Source organism: Doryrhamphus excisus, linkage group LG20, assembly GCF_037039965.1.
Source record: "Doryrhamphus excisus strain RoL-2023G ecotype Guam linkage group LG20, RoL_Dexc_Guam_v1.1, whole genome shotgun sequence".
In the NCBI taxonomy this organism is placed as follows: Eukaryota; Metazoa; Chordata; class Actinopteri; order Syngnathiformes; family Syngnathidae; genus Doryrhamphus; species Doryrhamphus excisus.
Window position 1 is genome coordinate 12,324,490 of NC_136376.1, and position 18,897 is coordinate 12,343,386.

General features: G+C 42.1%; 2 protein-coding genes and 1 long non-coding RNA gene across 8 annotated transcripts in view; 1 reads left to right on the plus strand and 2 right to left on the minus strand.

Moving 5' to 3' along the window:
* The first annotated feature begins 53 nt into the window (after positions 1-53).
* LOC144894497 (uncharacterized) lies at positions 54-8,823 on the plus strand. The gene is made up of 4 exons (XR_013625129.1): positions 54-2,785; positions 6,217-6,362; positions 7,163-7,256; positions 8,738-8,823. It is a non-coding gene; the product is annotated as an uncharacterized LOC144894497 (long non-coding RNA).
* Positions 7,055-9,286, minus strand: pla2g12b (phospholipase A2, group XIIB). 2 transcript variants are annotated; one of them, XM_058058174.2, is made up of 4 exons: positions 8,692-9,286; positions 8,086-8,150; positions 7,818-7,983; positions 7,055-7,735 (listed from the first exon to the last, which is right to left on the minus strand). In XM_058058174.2, exons 1-4 carry the CDS (start codon positions 9,161-9,163, stop codon positions 7,617-7,619), a joined length of 822 nt encoding a protein of 273 aa, XP_057914157.2. In that variant the 5' UTR covers positions 9,164-9,286; the 3' UTR covers positions 7,055-7,616. The 2 variants fall into 2 exon arrangements, with proteins under 2 accessions (XP_057914157.2, XP_057914156.2); XM_058058173.2 differs by having other exon boundaries at positions 8,074-8,150; positions 8,692-9,282.
* Positions 9,287-13,231: 3,945 nt separating this feature from the next.
* The window catches only part of pde10a (phosphodiesterase 10A), a 63,439-nt gene continuing 57,773 nt past the window's right edge, over positions 13,232-18,897 (minus strand). For 4 of the 5 annotated variants that reach the window (XM_058058373.2, XM_058058374.2, XM_058058375.2 and 1 more), the window contains 2 exons: positions 18,763-18,851; positions 13,233-15,057 (listed from right to left, as the gene is read on the minus strand). In XM_058058373.2, the coding sequence (XP_057914356.2) occupies positions 14,958-15,057; positions 18,763-18,851 (189 nt within the window). In that variant the 3' untranslated portion in view covers positions 13,233-14,957. Of the gene's footprint in view, positions 15,058-18,762; positions 18,852-18,897 lie in introns of all 5 variants that reach the window. The other variant, XM_078799382.1, reaches the window with a different exon arrangement.

Here is an 18,897-nt window from a genome sequence, read left to right on the forward strand (position 1 = left end):
ATATATATATATATATATATATATATATATATATATATATATATATATATATATATACATATATAATCAAATAAATGACCACAACTAGTTGTTTTACAGTGGGGGGAGGAGTTTAAATGTTAAAATGTCAATTGTGTCGTTGAAGGATCCATCATGTTGTCATGCACTATATACCAAATGCATTAAATACATCCTATTTTTTGAATAACAGTATGTTCCACAGTAACATTAAACATTTTTGGTTGGATGTCCTCTTAAAAAAATCATCATTCAGAAGTGAGATTTCTCCCCGCACTGTCATTGTACCGCCTCCCTGCTCCTTCCATGGCAAGGCAGGCTAGACTGCATGCTGTGGTTGTATGCCCTCAGTAGAAATTTGTGACTGTGTAGGAACATTAAGAGACATTTTCTACTCAATCGGACACTTTCCCTTGCCTTGTATAATTGTAGTATGGGGCAATCACATCCCTTGATTGGTCATAGGAGCTATATGTCTATCGTGTCTATTTAGGACACGTTTTTCATGTGTTTTTTTTCTCTTGATTGAGGATTGGTGGCCCTCTCTGACTGACTCTTTTCCTCCACAAAATATAAAGGAGTATTTGGGCCACACTGAAAAGCAGAACAAAGATTGATCAGTAAGAATGAAGTCATAGCTTAACAACGGTCAAGTTGTTTTTGCGGGAAAATAAGTGTTTATTATGAGGGAAAAGTTGTAAGTGTTACTACAAATTTGATTTGAGGAAAACAAAGGAACGTTTTCAGAATAAAGTCACACTTTTAAGAACAATAAAAGCAATTTTTCAGGAAAAAGATATAAAGAACTAGTCATTTTATGAGAATATATTGTAATTTTGATATATTTGAAAAATTATTAAAATACTAGGATAAATATAAAATATTAAGTTATTTGGAAAAATATGGAAATCAGTTCATATGAATATTGAGGATATTAAAACAGAAATAGAAACGATAAAAATGCTTACAATATTATTGTAGTTATTGTATGGCAAGTCTGTTGCATTTAGGTCTGTGTGGAATTTTGACATTTATTTCCTAAGTAATTATTTTAAGTATTACGTATAAGTATTTCCTCATAATATTACACTTTATTTGCATAATTTAACTTTTCCCCGTGTGTCCTCAATACTCCTTTGTACAAAAAGGTCTAAACACATTTGTGTGTGTGTGTGTGTGTGTGTGTTCACCCCTGCGGAGTTGGCGTGCAGCGACATGCGGTCATGCCATCGCCGTCTCTTTGTATGTGCGCAATGAATCAATCCTACTAGCAGATCCGGTGTTTAACAACAGATTTCCTATTAAAATGCATGAGTTGATAGATCTAATCAAAAGTTAACCATGCAGCTCTTACAGCTGGAAATGGTCTAATCTGTTTAGTGTGTGTGCTATCTCCAGGGATGTGGTGCCTTTTGGGATGCTGATGAAGGATTTTAAGAGAGTTGACAAGGAAGCAGATAGGTCATTGAAGGCCTCTGAGTAGGGCGTGAAATACAGATCAAGGACTGTTAAACTTGCAATCTTTTTAATGTTTGTTGATCAGATATCAGACTAGTAATTGAAGTCCTTCGCCATCAGTGCTGCTTGACACCTTTTCTACTCTTATGTTTGTTTCTGGCTTACAATGTTGATTCATCCTGCACACACACTGAATTGCTTTCCTTGACCGTCCTTGTTGGAGGTGGTTTTTTTTATTTTATTTAATCCCACCGTCCATTATTGATTGCCTTTTCCCTCTCCCTTCATGTGTTTTAAACATCTAAATACATCAAATATAGAAACCTTTATTATTAAGAGGGTGTTGCATGAATGTCTGTTTACATGGGAAATTATGTATAAACAAAAAAAATGATTTATAGGAAATAAAAGGCAATTTACAAAGGATGTTTGTCGAGATTCCTACTTTGACCGGGCAGGGGTTTCACAGGGGTACATGTTGAGAATCATGACTTTTCCCAAACTCGATCCTCACCAACCAACCCACTTGCCATCACACCTTTAACCCCCGTTCATTTTCTTCCCTCCATAACCGCACATTAATGCTCCTCATAAAAGACAGCGTACGTGCAGCAGTAAGGAGGCTCTTAAAGAGTACCTGCTGACCTCACTAACATCCTGCTTCTGACCCAAAAGGAAAATGTCAGGTGCCATGCAGTAGCTTTTTAGGAGACGACCCTCTCTTGCTGTTTTCATCTTTTGCTTACTTTGTCTGAAGCACTCTTGCGTTTTGAATGCGTGGTTTTGAATATCTGGTGTGCACTTACAATAAAATATGCTTAAATGGGTGAAGCATATTTAAGTGAAATGTACTCCATTCTGACCTCTTTTTTTAGATTTCTGTTGACATGATGCTGTAATATTGCCAAAAAAAAGTGTGTAAAATCCTGTATCATTTATGAAATATGTATAAAAGAGAAATGTAATTCAATTATCAATAAAATCCTTATCCAGGTTTTGGAGCTTGTGGTCCGCCTGATGTTTTTGGAAAGTCTAATTGGTCTTTCCAGTTCTTGATTGTGACCAGTAGTTTCTACCTTGTCATGGTTCTGTTTATGCTGCTCTGCTGCCGCCTGTCTTCCTCTGTTGGCATTGCACCCTGAGTCAGTGGGAGGAGTCACCCAGCACACCTGCAGCCAATCTTCCCACGTGCTACCTAGTCTGCCTCGTGTCTTGTGTTCGTCGTCAGATTATCATGTTTACCTAGCTTGTTCCCGGTGTCTCCTTAGCCTTATCCTCCCCTTGCTTTCTGGTCCATTTTTCCATAACCGTGAGTACCTTGTTTCCTTGTCCATTTTTCCGTAACCGTGAGTACCTTGTTTCCTGCTCTTTCAGCAACGCTTTTTAAAATTTTTGCCACCTCTGTATTAGGATCCTGTTTACCAGCCTTGGCCACCTGTGACAGTTGTTACTGTCTACTAACCATTTGAAATATTTATTGTATATCAAAACGTCCTTCTGACAACCCACGATGTGTACAATTTCAGTGAAAAGTATTTGCAAATTCCCACAGTGATCGTTCGTCAACCAGCTATGATGTGGTATGCTTGGGGTCATGGGTTGGACTTTGTCTATAACCCTTCTGTTCTCTTGATAGTCATGAAGTGGATTAAAAAGATCCGCGGTGGCAACTCTGAAATACATACATACATATAAGCCAGTGAAAATGGAGGCATTGGAATATTTTGATGTCATTCCTGCATTCTCTTTTATTAGTATTTTAAATGCAACCCAGCCTTCTTTGTGTACATGTACTATAGTTTGTGTATACTACTGCCCGAGCCAGGAAGGAAATCAATGTCTTATTTGCAGGAGTAGTTGCAAAAGATAAACGTGTGACATTTTCCACCCCATTTCCCTTAACCAGCCTCTCGGATTAATGTCTAGATTGATTTAATTACATATAAGGAACAAAAACGTGCAAGCCTCAGGTTACTTCTAGTTGCTACTAAATGAGCTTTGAGTGTTTGTCCAGTGTCTGGTTTCTCATGGAGCTTAAAATGACTTAAGTACCCTGTTATCTCTCATGGTAAGTATCTCCTACACAAGCTGTACTAGCTGTAAAGTCTGTGGCACAATGACAGTAGGCTGGGTTCCTGCTAAGGAAGAAGGATTTAGAGGGCGGGATGTACAGTGCAGAACTGAAGGAGTGAATTAAACAGGAGGTCAAGTAAAGACATGACGCTGCCATGTATACAGATACAAGATGTCTATTAAAAGTAAGACTTCCCCAAATAATAAATAAGGCACCACTACACTCTGACCAACGATGATATTGCTAGATCATTTTCTCAATATATTTTTTATTTTTTTATTACTATAATCATTCACAGCCTCTTTGAATGGGTCTTCTTAATGCCTTTTTAGTTCATTTCGCTGTTTTATGATTAAAATGCTCAATTTAGGCAGAATGTACTCTACTGTATATGCTTTGCCTACACACTTGAATGAGTATATTATTTATTTAGTGATTAAGAGGGCACATTTTTATTTGATCTACTTCATTAGAGTTATTCTATAGTTTTTATTGTGGCCATTATATACTTATTATTATTATTATTATCACCTTTAGAATTGTTCTGCTTTTAGTTTTGTTTTCACCATTATAAAGATGTGCTGTTAATTTTAATTATTTATTGTTATCGTCATATTTGGAATTATTGTGGTTTTACTTTGCAGCATTAAAATGCATTTTATTATTTGTTTTATTATCAGTTTGCATGATTTTTGCGTGTTTTAAACGCCATTTCACAGCAAGTGGAGCACTTTTGCTTGCCTTTATGTCCCCAGCAATGCAACACTATTATTTTTTTTTTTTTATTTATTCGGGTCATGTAATAAATTCCATGCCTAATGTTACCTACAGTGAGTGTATGAATAGTAAGACAAAAGCGCTGCCATTGTTGTTTAAAATCCATTTTTGTCTTCCAGAAGGTATTTGTACTCTATGTATTGGTGTGGTTTCCTGCTATTGTCGCCATAAACATATATTGTGTGTATCCATTCAACTAAATGGAAAGCCAGCAGCAGTGATAAAAATGTTGCATGCTGGTTTTTACTTCCACACATGCTGCCATCATCCCAACACAACTACAACTTTTGCTATTGCCTCTTAATTACACTGTAGAAGAAGAGATTGGCCATCAGTTGCTCATTATGTTCATTATGTCTTGATTCTCCACAAATGTCTACTAATGTTTAATGGATGTGCCTCCAGGGCTGCATTCCACACACACACTGTGTATCATCATTGTTGTCATTAGTAGGAATACTATTGCTAGTCCTGTCGCTGTTTTCATAGATTATAATCATGTTGTAATATGCATACGCGTTTTCTCAACCCTTGATGCCGCTGTCTGTCTCTAAACCCAACTGTTTGAGGCAGATGGCTGCCCCCCCATAGAGTCTTTCTTCTTGTTTGGAAGAAGACTTTGAGATAACTTCTGGTGTCATTTAGAACTCTATAAATAAGGAATTGACTTTTAGTAAAGCCCAGTGGCTATAGAAATTGAACATGATAATAATAATAATGATGATTAATAATAATGATGATTTTGTGACCTGCAGCCTGAACAAATTTTTTAAATTGTCATGGGGGAGGGCAATATAAAACTAACAAACTGCTTGTGTGCATTGCCCATAACCCACGCCACCCGCATTTTAGCTAGTAAGAAGCCAAAAAGCTACCACTTCCACACAGAATGGGAGGAGACCTGTTTTTCACTTTCACATCATGTTGGACAGCCAATCACAGGGCACATATAGACAAACAACCATTCACACTCACATTCATACCTATGGACAATTTGGAGTCGCCAATTAACCTAGCATGTTTTTGGAATATGGGAGGAAACCGGAGTACCCGGAGAAAAGCTTGCACTGGGAGAAAATGCAAACTCCACAGTCCACAGAGATGCCCAGAGATATAGACCAGAACCCAGATCACATGACTGGGTGGCCAACAGTAACCACAAATCCACCATACGGTCATACTCAGTCGCTGATTTCAGCAAAAGGCAGTGTACATGCTGCACCAGTCAGCAGTCAATCACAGGGTATAAATAGACAGACAATCACTAAGTAGGAACTGAACCAACAGTGGCTTCACAAACCACTACATTATCAATGACCTTGTCTTAAGTGTTTAAAAATTACAATCCAAGCCCATAAAATGATCATCTTAATTGTACAGGCATAATTTTTAAAGCGTCCTTGGATTTGGAGAAAGGTGCCCTGTAAATCCAAGTGATGATTTCTCTATTATCTTTATATTACCGATAATCTTTGCCCCTGCGGCTCTGGTGTCTCCAACAGCCTGAATGAACCACGGAGGAACACTGTCTTTGTCCAGCTCATGGACAAATATAAAAACATTATAACTCAAGGTCAGTACTGTTGTGAAACTTGAAATACCATCATTAAATATTGTATTAGTTTAGTTTAAAAAATCCAAATGATAATCATGGATTACATTTTATAGCACTACTTAAGGTACCCTAAGCGCTTCGACACAGCGACAGTGACTGGGGTGTGGGGGCAAGAATCAAACCACCAACATTTTGATTTCTGGATGACCTGCTCTACCTCCCGCGCCGCTGCCGCCCAATTTAAAAAGACATTTTTTGTCATTTGTGAGAATATTGTGACGATCACCTGCTTGTGCCGTGTGCTGGTCTTGCTCCTCGCTTTCTCTCCCCTCAGTTGATCGCTTGGCTGGCGCTGGGACAGTTCCATGTCCATGGTGTCCGATCCCAGGAGCAGCACCCCCAGACCCGAGGCCCCTGGTTGCAAGGCAGATTCAAACTTGAGAGACGAGTTTCAATTGCAGACGTTTATTTGAAAAAAAGGTAGAAGCACAGAGCAGGACAATTGCTTATGTACTGTTTTTTTTCCTTTAGGGTGTTCACGGTCACAGGTCAGCTGAAGCCTATCTCAGCAGATCATGAACAATCATTCACACTCGCATTCAATATGGAAAATGTAGCATCTTTAACTAATCATCCATCATTTTGAACTGTGGGAGGAAAACAGAATACCTGGAATAAAACCACACAGAGAGAATGAGTGTGTGAATTGAGGCAACTGGACTCTTGTTTAATGAAGACCTTTCACCTTTAATCCGAAGGGCTTCCTCTGTTCTGTTTGTTTTAGGTGGGAAGTCTCTTTAGTCAGGGCATTGTTGCATGAAGATGATGCAACTTCCCTTTTCTACTTTGACTAGAATTTCACAACTGGAATTGATTTCTACGTGAAAAAAAGAGAGAATAAATGCAAAATATTAAGACAAAAAAGTTGCATGCTAACAAGAAAAACTGAGCTTTTATAAGAATAAACTCTAAAATAATAATCATAATAATATGAGGAAAATTACATTTTAGTGGCATAGAGTTGAAATATTGAAGAAAAATGTTATTGTTTTGCTATATTAGTTGTAATATTATGAGGGACAAACAAAACCAAATAAAGTAGAGTAAAACATTTTATAATATGGGAATAAAGTCATGATATGAAAAGAAAGCTGATACTAATAATACACTTTTATTTCACAAAGCTGGGATGCAGTTTTTTCTTGAAATATATATATAACTTCTTAGCATATCGACATGTCTTGCTTTACAAAACATCAACTTTGCCTTTAATTTCTTAGTATGTGGCCATTGCTGGAAAAAGTTTGGACCCCCCCATCCAGAGAGCCCACACAGAGGTCAGAGGTCATCTCAGCACCATATACAGACATGCTAGTAAGTGACACTGATATGAAGGTTATTAAGGTCATATGTAACATCTACAACATGTTGTCAAGACATATACAGTATTAGTTTGTAGTCTGTGGTTACATGCATTCATAAATAAATAACTTAATATTATTTATTATCTTAAGCATTCTTCTCTTATGTTATGCCCATTAAAAAAAACATTGTTTGAAGTTATTAAATGGATGCTGATGGAGTCATACAGGCCTAACAACTGTCCTCAGGATGGATGCATAGTGGAGAGTATACAAGTAGCTCATAATGGAATCTTCCACTCTTATTTGTTGTAATTCCATAATAATGAAATGAAATGTTCTCATGATAGTGATTTGTCCAAAGTGTTCAGTGTCACAGTTCATCCCGCTCCTCTCCCTCACACACACATGCTGCCCTCTGGCTGTTCATGTAAGGCCGGCATCCAAGAGTCCACACTGTGTTGTACAGGGCATCTGCCATTGACTCACAGGCTAACAGGAAAAAAAGCAATGGATTTTTAGTACATAGTCACTTCATCCAATGAAATCCACACAAAATCATGTTTCACCTTACCTTGTACTTTGGACACAAAGCCAAGACTTTTCTCCAGGTCAGAGCAAATGTTGTGAAGACAAGAGCGAAAGTTGGTGTCACAGTCATACTTATTCACGCCACAGTTGTCGTAGCACACATCAAGTTGGTTACAGCACTCCGTCATGGCAGGGATGCCCAGATTGAGCTGTCAGAGGAGAAATACAACAATTGATTGATGTGTCGCTTAGAGCGGAGCTAAATGTGTGACTGGACTGTTTGCTAGAGCAACATTCACCTGGAATCCCACCATAGAGGAGCTGCAGCCGTTAGGTTCTTGGTGCTTGTAGCCAGGGCGGGGCTGAGGATGCTCCCCTTTGGGGGGGGGGGCAAAACATGAATCTCTGTGTGGAGTTTGCATATTCTCCCCGTGCATGCGTGGGTTTTCTCCGGGTACTCCGGTTTACTCCCACATTCCAAAAACGTGCTAGGTTAATTGGCGACTCCAAATTGTCCAGGTATGAATGTGGGTGTGAATGGTTGTTTGTCTATATGTGCCCTGTGATTGGCTGGTGACCAGTCCAGAGTGTACCTCGCCCTAAGACAGCTGGGATTGGCTCCAGCATAGGATAAGCGACATAAAATACATATGGATGGACAGAATATTAGGAACTAAAATGAAAGGCGTCGTGTAGTTTGGTACTATTATTATTATTGTAGTATTTTGGCTTTAACCAGAGTATTATCTTAGTCAGGGTCTGTGTGATGTCATCAGTCCTTCACACAAAGTCCAAGTGGTTCTTGGGTGAGGTAAAAGCCTTTTCACAGATAAGACATGCATAAGAAAAGTATTATTTGATAGTGTATGATAAAATTAAGTAAGGGTTTCACATGCGTGTAAAGACGACAGTCTCACCATATCTGCAGTGGTACTGACACACTCCATTGTGCCCCCCTACCAGCTCCACCAGGGAGTCAAAGTAGCCATGCATCGTTTGAAAGCTGCTCCTAATTGAGTTGAGGCTCCATCCGTTACTGTTGTCACCAGGCGAGGAAATGTTCAAGGACTGTTTAACCTGGACAGGCTTTATCTCATTGCTCTCTTCCACCTCCTCAGAAGGCTGCTGCTGGGCTTCACCATTAAGCTCCGCACCTTCAGGAGGCCTTTGTGTGCTTCCAACTGGAGCGCTGGCACCCTCAAGTTTGTCAGCTGTTTTGTGATCCACTTCATGGAGTTGTTGGTTGTGTACGATGTCTTCTACGAGGGTGTCTTGTGGATCCACCGCAGTAGCTTCCTCCTTTTCCTGTGCTGTGGACTGGTAGTTGCCCAAAGTGGCGCACACGCCAGCGGACACACATAAGAGGAGAAGAGCAACAGTTCGCAGCATAGTCGGAGGAATGTCAGACGAGTTGTCAACAGGGTGAGAGGAGTACTGTGAGTGTGTGACAACATGCTGAGCTCTGACTAGAAGCAGACTTTGACCTGTGATTAGGATGCAGCAGACAGCAGAGCAATCAAGTCTGTACGGGGCAAAGGTCAAATCCAATCTATCTATATTTCCTCCTAAATAGCTGATGTCATCACCTTAAAAACATAAAATAAATAAATAATTTGACTCATGTCAAACTTCAACTCAGTCAACTAATGCATGTTTACCATTCTGGCTTTAGAGGACACGCTACAACTCTGGGGGGAACTAAAACAACATAATCTAAAAATACAATGTATTTTCTTAAAGAACAATTTATTTTTCAGGAATTAAATGTGAACAAAATTATGCTGCGTAAAATTAGCCAAAATATCAGATACTGCAATGAAATAAACACAGCGCTTTTCTCTCAAGTCACTGCTGCCCTCTAGCGTTCAAAAATGAGTACATTAGTTTCATCACATTTACAGTGCTATTATTGTAAAGGCTTAACCGAGTTTCTTTATTTAAGTCTAATAATATGTAATATGTGTTATTCTAGTCTATCAGGGGTGTCCATACGTTTTCCACCGAGTGACGACTACAGAAAAAATGAAGAATGTGCACTAAAATGCTAAAACCAATTCAATCTTAGCTTTGATTTATAGGTGACAAAAATTATTTTGGGACTATGGCTACCACATATAAATTTGGACCGCCATAGACGGTCCAAACGGACATTTTCTACCTTTTTTTTTAAAATTAAGATTTGGCTCACTGTTCACCCTTGCTCAAACACATGAACAAAGATGGTTTCCATACAAGATGACACTCCATACTCCGTGGCATAAGGCTTTACAAAATGATGTTGCCACCACTACAAGCCTCCTTTTTATGAGTCTGTCTCTATGACAAAATGATTATTTGTTCACACTGGAGCAGCCATATGATTGAAATATAGCACGGGCTATTGCAGCCGAAGGGTAATGCACATGTGGTTTTACATATAATGTGGTGTAGTGTCTTGAGACGAACACTTGATGTCTTGCACCTTGGGGTGTGTTATGGCTACAAGGTGTCACGATAGAGATGAAGCCCGGTGACTAAAGTATTGGTGCAAATCCTTCATGGAGGATCACTTGTTGTGTAAGCATTCACGCTCATTTATTAAAGAGGACCTATTATGCTTTTTCCACTTTTCTGACCTACAAATGTAGTTAGAATGTTGTATTCTTGTGTTGAACGATACGAAAGTTTCAGATAATGAGATTTGCGCATTTGGAAGTGAGACCTGAAAGAAGTTTGGGATGGCTCTGAACGCTTGGTTTCAGAGAGTGTTTCTAACACCAGCTCACTGTGACATCACAATGAGCTGGAGTTCCTTACATGTACAACGGTACAACCGCTGGGCCTGCCCTCTTCCCCACTCTGCTGTACTGTTCTCAGGAGTGTGACCAATCACAGCGTAGTGGGCTGTGGAAATCCAAGGAAATTTTGCGAGAATAGCTACAGATTCTGGAAGATCTAGAAAGCTTTGTATGCTGGTTATTGTGTGTAGCTGTTCTATAGGAGTCCACAGCTACAGTACAAAGGGCCCAAAATATGCATAATAGGTAAGTAATGACACAAAACATTGGAGACACTACCTTCCATTACATGACCTTAACACTAACTGAAGCCATGAAGTCAGAAGATGACTATGGGTGTTATTTCACGTCTAATAATGCCCTAACAATGATAAAATTGTATTTAAAGTCATAGTCATATATTAGTTGTCTATACTGTAACTACAAAAATATTAAATTTATCAACATTGAATGATAAATCATGAAAATTCATGTACCTTGGTCAGGTCTGGAACCAATTAGCCTCTACAAGGGACGACTGTATTAAATAATATAATACAAAATTATGACACAAATAGTACATTTTACAGAGTGTGAGCACACCCAAGACATATGTATATATAGTCACATCTCGCAATATCAAATATTGTTCCCTCACATGCTTTTTCAAAACTGATTAGCCTTCTGGCCACTAGGTATCAGTAATGTTCCATTATTGTTCCATGGCATGTCTGACATGAAACATGTGGAAGTGGTACGTTTTGGATTCTTCCCCACTCAATTTTAAACCCTTTACTAAGTTTAGAATACAATAAAAGAAATAGGCTAGCTTGCTAGTTTACTAATGATTAAACCCACGGCTGTCATGGCATAAACAAAGAATAGAAGTGTAAATGTGACTATAGGGGTGTTATTTCATGTCTACAGGGCTTTAATAAAGGTGAAGATTGTATTGTGAAAGTCATAAACAGATTTTCAATGCTCTAACTAGAAAACATTTTCCGTGTCTGGAACCAATTAATGGTGATAAACAAGGAATGGCTGTATTAGAGCTTTCCATACCTCTTTTACACGTCTATTGTGAATAATGATGGAGGCGTTGTCCTCTGATGATTCTGCTGTGTGACACACCATGACCGCTGTTTGCTCCACTTCCACCCATCCGCCCACCACGCCAGGGACTCGCTGTCCCTCCGACACATGTAACAGCACATGCTCAAAAAAATCAGCCAGTGGGTACAGTGGAAATGGAACAACCTTAATTTCCCTCAGGATGCATCCAAATACAGATGAGCCTTCGCACACATCATCAAAGACGTCACTGAACACTGCCAGGCAGTCTCTGTTGGGCCCGCTCTGCTGCGACACCTTCTTCACTTCCTGCCAATGACACACACTTATACACAGTAGGATTTAATATGCATTACAATTGTGTGTATACTGTTAAGCTGATGAGTTCTTTGATGTCATTTTAAGGTGATTGATGGACCATGACATGGTTCTCTCTGACGTCTCTGAAGGAGGTGGACCTTTCCTGAGGGCATGTCATCTGACCCCGACTTTAGCCTTAATGTCGTCGTCTTTAAGAACCTTTGCACGTCTCTGCTGGAGTGTCAGATGAGTACATCCCGATGTTATTCCCGTGAGCGGCTTGAGCAACAAGCAGATGTGTCATGACGTCACTCTCAAAGCACCGAGGCTTTGAAATGGCTGTGAACACAACATTTATGTACATTTCATGTTGGATTACTGATCATTGCTTCCTCGTACAATTCCATACTAATCACAACACTACCGTACATCACCTTATTGCAACCTCAGCTACACTGTCTACTTTCTATGCATGGAAATGTCAGTGGACTTGTGTAGTCTGTTGCGGCCTGGTTCCTGTTGCAAACATCATTAAAGACTCGGACTGTGTTTGGATCCGCATTTGGGATCTTCACCTGACTGCCCATAACACAAATGGTCCTATGAAATCTTATTTTGCTTTTCCAAGGTTGGGTACATCATAAGATGAGCTTTGGTTATGAATGCTCTTACCTAAATTATTAATACAGAAAAAGATTAGTTAAATTAGACACCGTAAAATGCCCATGCCATGTGGCTTAAACATGTAACATGTAAGATGGTATCTATGAACATGTGAAAGGATCTACTTCTTATGAAATGGAATGTGGTAATTAAGCCGCTCCTCCCAATAAACCTTTCTCCCCCTTCTTTGCAACGCCCCTTCTAGTGCGATAAAAGCCATCTACAACATTTAAACACTTGAAAAACAACCATACATAAATTGTAGGTCACAGCAAAATATTAGAAAAGAAAATATACAAAATAAATTATGAGCCTCCATACTTTTTTAGATCATGAATTTGCAGCCAGTGTGGAAGGAAGTGTGGTCCACTTGATCGTTTGGTGATGTTGGGAAAATTGTTTAACTCTTCTGACATAACTTTCTACTTAGGCGTAGGGATCCACCTTTAAACCTTTAGAAACCACTGACAACTGTGCATCACTGTGGCAACTGAATGTATGCCTCCCAAAGTAAAACCCGAGGCCACATGGTTTGGAAATACCAGAATTTCCCTTGTTAAATGTTGACAGGCATGTTATTTGTTTGGAACATGCAGTAACCAAGACGCAGACATTAAAATAAAATTTGACATTCTTGTAACACAAAAAAAATATCCAACAGTGTTGTCTTTTTAAAATGTATTTAATAAAAGTCATTTGGGCTACTGCTCTTACATTTACATTTGAAACATTCCTCACTTATTCTGGGTAACAGTAACATGTATGGACGATTTTGTTTGTCTCAAACAAAAAAGTCCAACATTTTTCTTTGTATAAAAAATATAAGTTAATTTAAATTGAACTCTAAGAAAATAACAATAGTAATAATAGCAATAATAATCATCACCAGGAATAATAATGATAAAGATCATATGCTAAACATAGTGCAGATAATATAACTGGTGCTAAAAAAGTAGGGCCAGTGCAGTGTTCACCGTGTTCTTAACATCTTAACAATGGGCGGCAAAGTGGGGGTGTCTCATACACACACACACACACACACACACACAAACTGCCATTCAGTATAGCACCATTAGAGCAAATATCTACCCTAGATTGTACACAGTACACACCTATTTATATGCAAATGATATAGAAACCTTTAACAGTTTAAGTGCATGCTAATTGTTGCTCTTGGTTGAAGCTTACTGGAAGCAACTCTGTAAGACAGAACATAGTGTGGAAACCTGTGTTGCATTAATGCACATGCCACATTCAGGGGATCAACAGAACATTCATCAACATGTACATTCACACAGTTGGCGCCACCCTTGCAAACAACGTATATAGAGGGACTACGTCCACTGGAATGACAATTTCAGGCAAAAAACAAACATTTCTTTAGGAAGATCTTGGAAAATTGTTTGCAGGACAGGCGTGGGTAGGGAACTGGTACACACCTGCAAAAAGTCAAGCAACAATGTTGTTTGTGGCACAATCCCTCCCGTTAACATGCAGCTCATCAGAGTCGTGCTTGGTGCCTGAACACCCATCTCATTTTCAGGAATCTGTTTTATCTTCTACGCGTGAAAATGTAAAATGGTTACAAGCTGTCTTACAAGCGTGTTTGGTGTACTATGCGGCAGGTCCCGAGTGCTAGTGGTGGCCTGGGGGGGCAGTGCTGCACATGGAGGGGTCACCATCTGGGACACACATCGTGAGGCTCTTGTGACAGCGTCCAAGTCATCTTGCGGTCACAGCTCATCCGTAAAATACATGACGTGGGGTTTTCTGTGACCAGGCTGTGTGTTTTTATTCAAGTACTGCAAAAGGTTTTTGCTCAAAAGAAAGAAAAACATTCCGACGTCCCCCTCCTCACACTTCTCCATAAGGTGGCATTATCACACCATGCATGTACGACACATTCCTTCTGTCTCTGAATACCTTGCTGAAATAGTCAAGACTTGTTTACCACAAAAGGCAAACGGTACCATTTCAAAAGGATCTGAACCCACACAACAAGGTTGCACATCACCTGCCTGTGAAAGGTTCAGTGTAAGGCCTCTCAAATGCAAGACCACAAATAATCAGCTCAAATAATAATGAAAAAGCCAAATAAATGATAAAATGGTACAAGTCATTCTAACAAATAAACTCCCAAACCGAATGGATGTAGGGTGATGAGCTTTAGTCTCTTCCCGTCAGCTGTTAGTCTGTGTCTGGAATCGGTCAAACCATCAGCGTTGACACCTCCGTCACCCATTGAGGTAACTTGTGTTTTGTGTAACTTTTGTTTTGTTTTAAAGTCAAGGCGCCTTTTGCTGATCCAGCTGCTGCTAACTAAAACAGGACCTCCATATCTGTGGCACGATTCAGGTTGTACTCATAATAGTGGGCAGGTAACCCTTTGGTAGTCAGTTGTCCACCTTGACAGGACCTGAATCAGAAGGCCGACTTGGAACTACATCCTCCACTTCGCCCTGCGCTATCTTCTCCCATTGGCCCAGGTTCTCCCTGCAACACACACACACACACCTTTAGAGTCGTAGTCATAGGAAATAAATACAGCCAAACCAGCATCCATCCATCCATCCATTTTCCTACGCTTATCCGGGTCCGGGTTGCGGGGGCAGCAGTCTCAGTAGGGCAGCCCAGACTTTCCGGTCCCCGGCCACCTCCTCCAGCTCCACCGGGAGGACACCCAGGCGTTCCCAGGCCAGCTGTGAGACATAATCCCTCCAGCGTATCCTTAGGTCTGCTCCGGGGCTTTTTCCCGGCTGGGCATGCACCTCACCAGGGAGGCGTCTGGGAGGCATCTGGACGAGATGCCCGAGCCACCTCAACTGACTCCTCTCGATGTGAAGGAGAAGCGGCTCTACTCTGAGCCCCTCCCGGATGACTGAGCTCTTCACCCTATCTCTTAGGGTGAGTCCAGCTACCCTACGGAGGAAACTCATTTCAGCCGCCTGTATCCGCAATCGCATTCTTTCGGTCATAACCCAAAGCTCATGACCATAGGTGAGTGTGGGAACATAGATCGACCGGTAAATTGAGAGCTTTGCCCTCTGGCTCAGCTCTCTTTTCACCACGATGGTCCGGTACAGCGTCCACATTACTGCTGAGGCTGCACCGATCCGTCTGTTGACCTCACGCTCCCACTTTCCCTCACTCGTGAACAAGACCCTGAGATACTTAAACTCCTCCACCTGGGGCAGGACCTCATTCTCAACCCGGAGGTAGCACTCCCTTTTCCGACTGAGAACCATGGCCTCTGATTTGGAGGTACTGAGTCTCATCCCAGATGCTTCACACTCAGATGCAAACCGTCCCAGTAAACGCTGAAGGTCACAGCCCGAAGAGGCCATAAGAACCACCTCTGCAAATAGCAGAGATGAGATTCTAAGGCCCCCGAACCATACTCCCTCAACACCTTGGCTGCGCCTAGAAATTTTGTCCATGAAAATTGTGAACAGAATCGGTGACAAAGGGCAGCCTTGGCGGAGGCCAACGTTTATCGGAAACAGGCTCGACTTACTACTGGCAATGCGAACCAGACTCCTGCTTTGTTTGTACAAGGACCGGATAGCATGTAGTAGCGCGCCACCAATCCCGTACTCCCGGAGCACCCCCCCAAAGGACGCCACGAGGGACACGATCGAATGCCTTTTCCAGATCCACAAAGCACGTAGACTGTTTGGGCAAACTCTCATGCACCCTAAGCACCCTCGTGAGGGTGTAGAGCTGGTCCAGTGTTCCACGACCAGGACGAAAACCGCAATGGACTTCTTGTAACAGAGGTTCGACCAACAGTCTTACCCTTCTCTCCAGCACCCTGGAATAGACTTTCCCAGGGAGGCTGAGGAGTGTGATCCCCTATAGTTGGAACACACCCCCCGAAAAGGGGGACCACCACCCCAGTCTGCCAATCCAAAGGTACTGTTCCCGACAATGTTGACAAAACATGCCATCCAGAGCCTTGAGGAATTCTGGGCGGAACTCATCCACCCCCGGAGCTTTGCCACTGAGGAGCGTTTTAACCACCCCAGATACCTCAGCCACGGTGATGACACTGTCCACGTAGGTGTCCTCAGACTCTGCTTCCTCTATGGAAGGTATGTCAGTGGGATAGAGAAGGGCCTCAAAGTATTCCTTCCACCGTCCGACTACATCCCCAGTCGAGGTCAGCAGGCCCCCGTCTCCACTGTAAACAGTTTTGACCGGGCACTGCTTCCCTTTTGAGGCGCCGGACAGTTTGCCAGAACCGCTTCGAGGCTGACCAAAAGTCGTGCTCCATGGCCTCACCGAATTCTTCCCACACCCGAGTTTTTGCCTCGTCAACCGCCGAAGCCGCCAACCGTTTGGCCTGCCAGTACCTGTCAGCTGCTTCCGGAGTCCCATAAGCCATCAATGCTCGATAGGACTCCTTCTTCAGCTTGACCTCTGGTGTCCACCATTGGGTTCGGGGCCTGCCTCCACGACTGGCATCGACCGCCTTGCGGACGCAGCTCCGGTCAGCCGCCTCAGCAATGGAGGCATGGAATATGGCCCATTCGGACTCAATATCCTGGTCCTCCCCCGGGATGCAGGTGAAGCTCTGCCGGAGGTGAGAGTTGAAGACTCGATGAACGGGAGACTCTGCCAGACGTTCCCAGCACACCTTCACTACTCGTTTGGGTCTACCAGGTCTGTCCAGCATCCTCCCCCGCCATCTAATCAAACTCATCACCAAGTGGTGATTAGTTGACAGCTCAGCCCCTCTCTTCACCCGTGTGTCCAGAACATGCGGACGCATACGACTACAAAGTCGATCATAGACCTGCGGCATAGGGTGTCCTGGTGCCAAGTGCAGTTATGGACATCCCTATGTTCAAACATGGTGTTAGTCTAGTAACATCACACCACACAGGTTCAGATCAGGGAGGCCGTTCCTCCCAATCACGCCCCTCCGGGTCACACTGTCATTGCCCACATGGGCGTTGAAGTCTCCCAGTAGAATGACGGAGTCACCAGCTGGGGTGCTTCCAGCACCCCCCGATGGACTCCAAGAAGGCCAGGTATTCCGAACTGCCGTTTGGCGCTTAAGCACAAATGACAGTCAGAACCTTTCCCCCAGCCCGAAGGCATAGGGAAATGACCCTCTCGTTCATGGGGGCTGACTCCAACACAGAGGCACCAAGCCGGGGGGCTATTAATAAGCCCACACCAGCTCGACCCCCTCCGCTCCAGCAACTCCAGAGTAGAACAAGGTCCAGGGTTCCGGAACCCAAACTGTGGGTCAAGGTGAGTCCGGCTATGTCTAGTCGGAATATCTCAACCTCTCACACAAGTTCAGGTTCTTTCCCCACCAGAGAAGCTGTGCCCGGCCGACCACCAGGCGCTCGCCTGGGAGCCCCTCCCCCAGGCCTGGCTCCAGGGTGAGACCCCGGTATCCCACATCCGGACGAAGTACGGTTCCTCCTCTTGTCTTTCTTCATAAGGGTCTTCTGAATCACTCTTGGTGACCTCGGCCTTGGGAGACCCTACCAGGCGCATATAGCCCCAGACAACATAGCTCCTCGGATCACTCGGGCACTCAAACCCCTCCACCACGATAAGGTGGTGATTCACAGAGAGGCCAAACCAGCATTTGGGTCAGCAATTGTTCAGGGAAGACTGAACATTTCGAACATCTGAATATTTCGAAGGATATGACTCATGTCAGTTAACAGCGCCACCCACACATAGGTAGGCCTTGGGTACTACATCGTTTTCACTCAGTTACCCGCTCCCGTCTGGATGAGACTTTTTTTCAACCTGCCCCCCCAAAAATCCCAAGAACGTTCCTGTGTGGACAGGGCCTAAGTTACCCACTAGGCACCACAACTCGCTCATCTAATTAACATCTTACTACAGCAACCCATTCTTGGGTAATGTCTTGTACCAACAGCTTACTGACTTTCTCCAGTTTAACAACAATTTTATTATGTTGTCCAAAAATGGTGTCCTTACAACTACAATATTGATCAATTTACTTATCTTAGCAATGCGCAGTAAAACAGTGTCAGTCAAAACTGAGCATTATTGTTATTTTTAAGGCATATTTTCATGCAGCACATTTCATTTGATCAGAATACATTTCTTTTAACACGATTATGCTGTTAGGTTTTGTACTGTATTAACAGCAAAATAAGACAACCAATGCTTTCATATAAGGTAAGACTATATAGTATAGGTACATACTTGCATGCCTTCAGAAGTGGACTGGATGGGGGGAACAGCTCTGCTAGCGTCGTATAACATGGAATCGCTACTGCATTGTAGAATCCCACCTAATTTAAGAAGAATATACAGTAAAGTCTCGTTATATCGATATCG

Coding starts and splice junctions, on each gene's coding strand:
- pla2g12b (XM_058058173.2), bottom strand. CDS start 9,163: ATGCTGCGAACTGTTGCTCTTCTCCTCTTATGTGTGTCCGCTGGCGTG. Junction 8,151..8,691: donor TCAGTACCACTGCAGATATG/GTGAGACTGTCG, acceptor CCCCCCCCAAAG/GGGAGCATCCTCAGCCCCGC. Junction 7,984..8,073: donor CCTCTATGGTGGGATTCCAG/GTGAATGTTGCT, acceptor CTCCTCTGACAG/CTCAATCTGGGCATCCCTGC.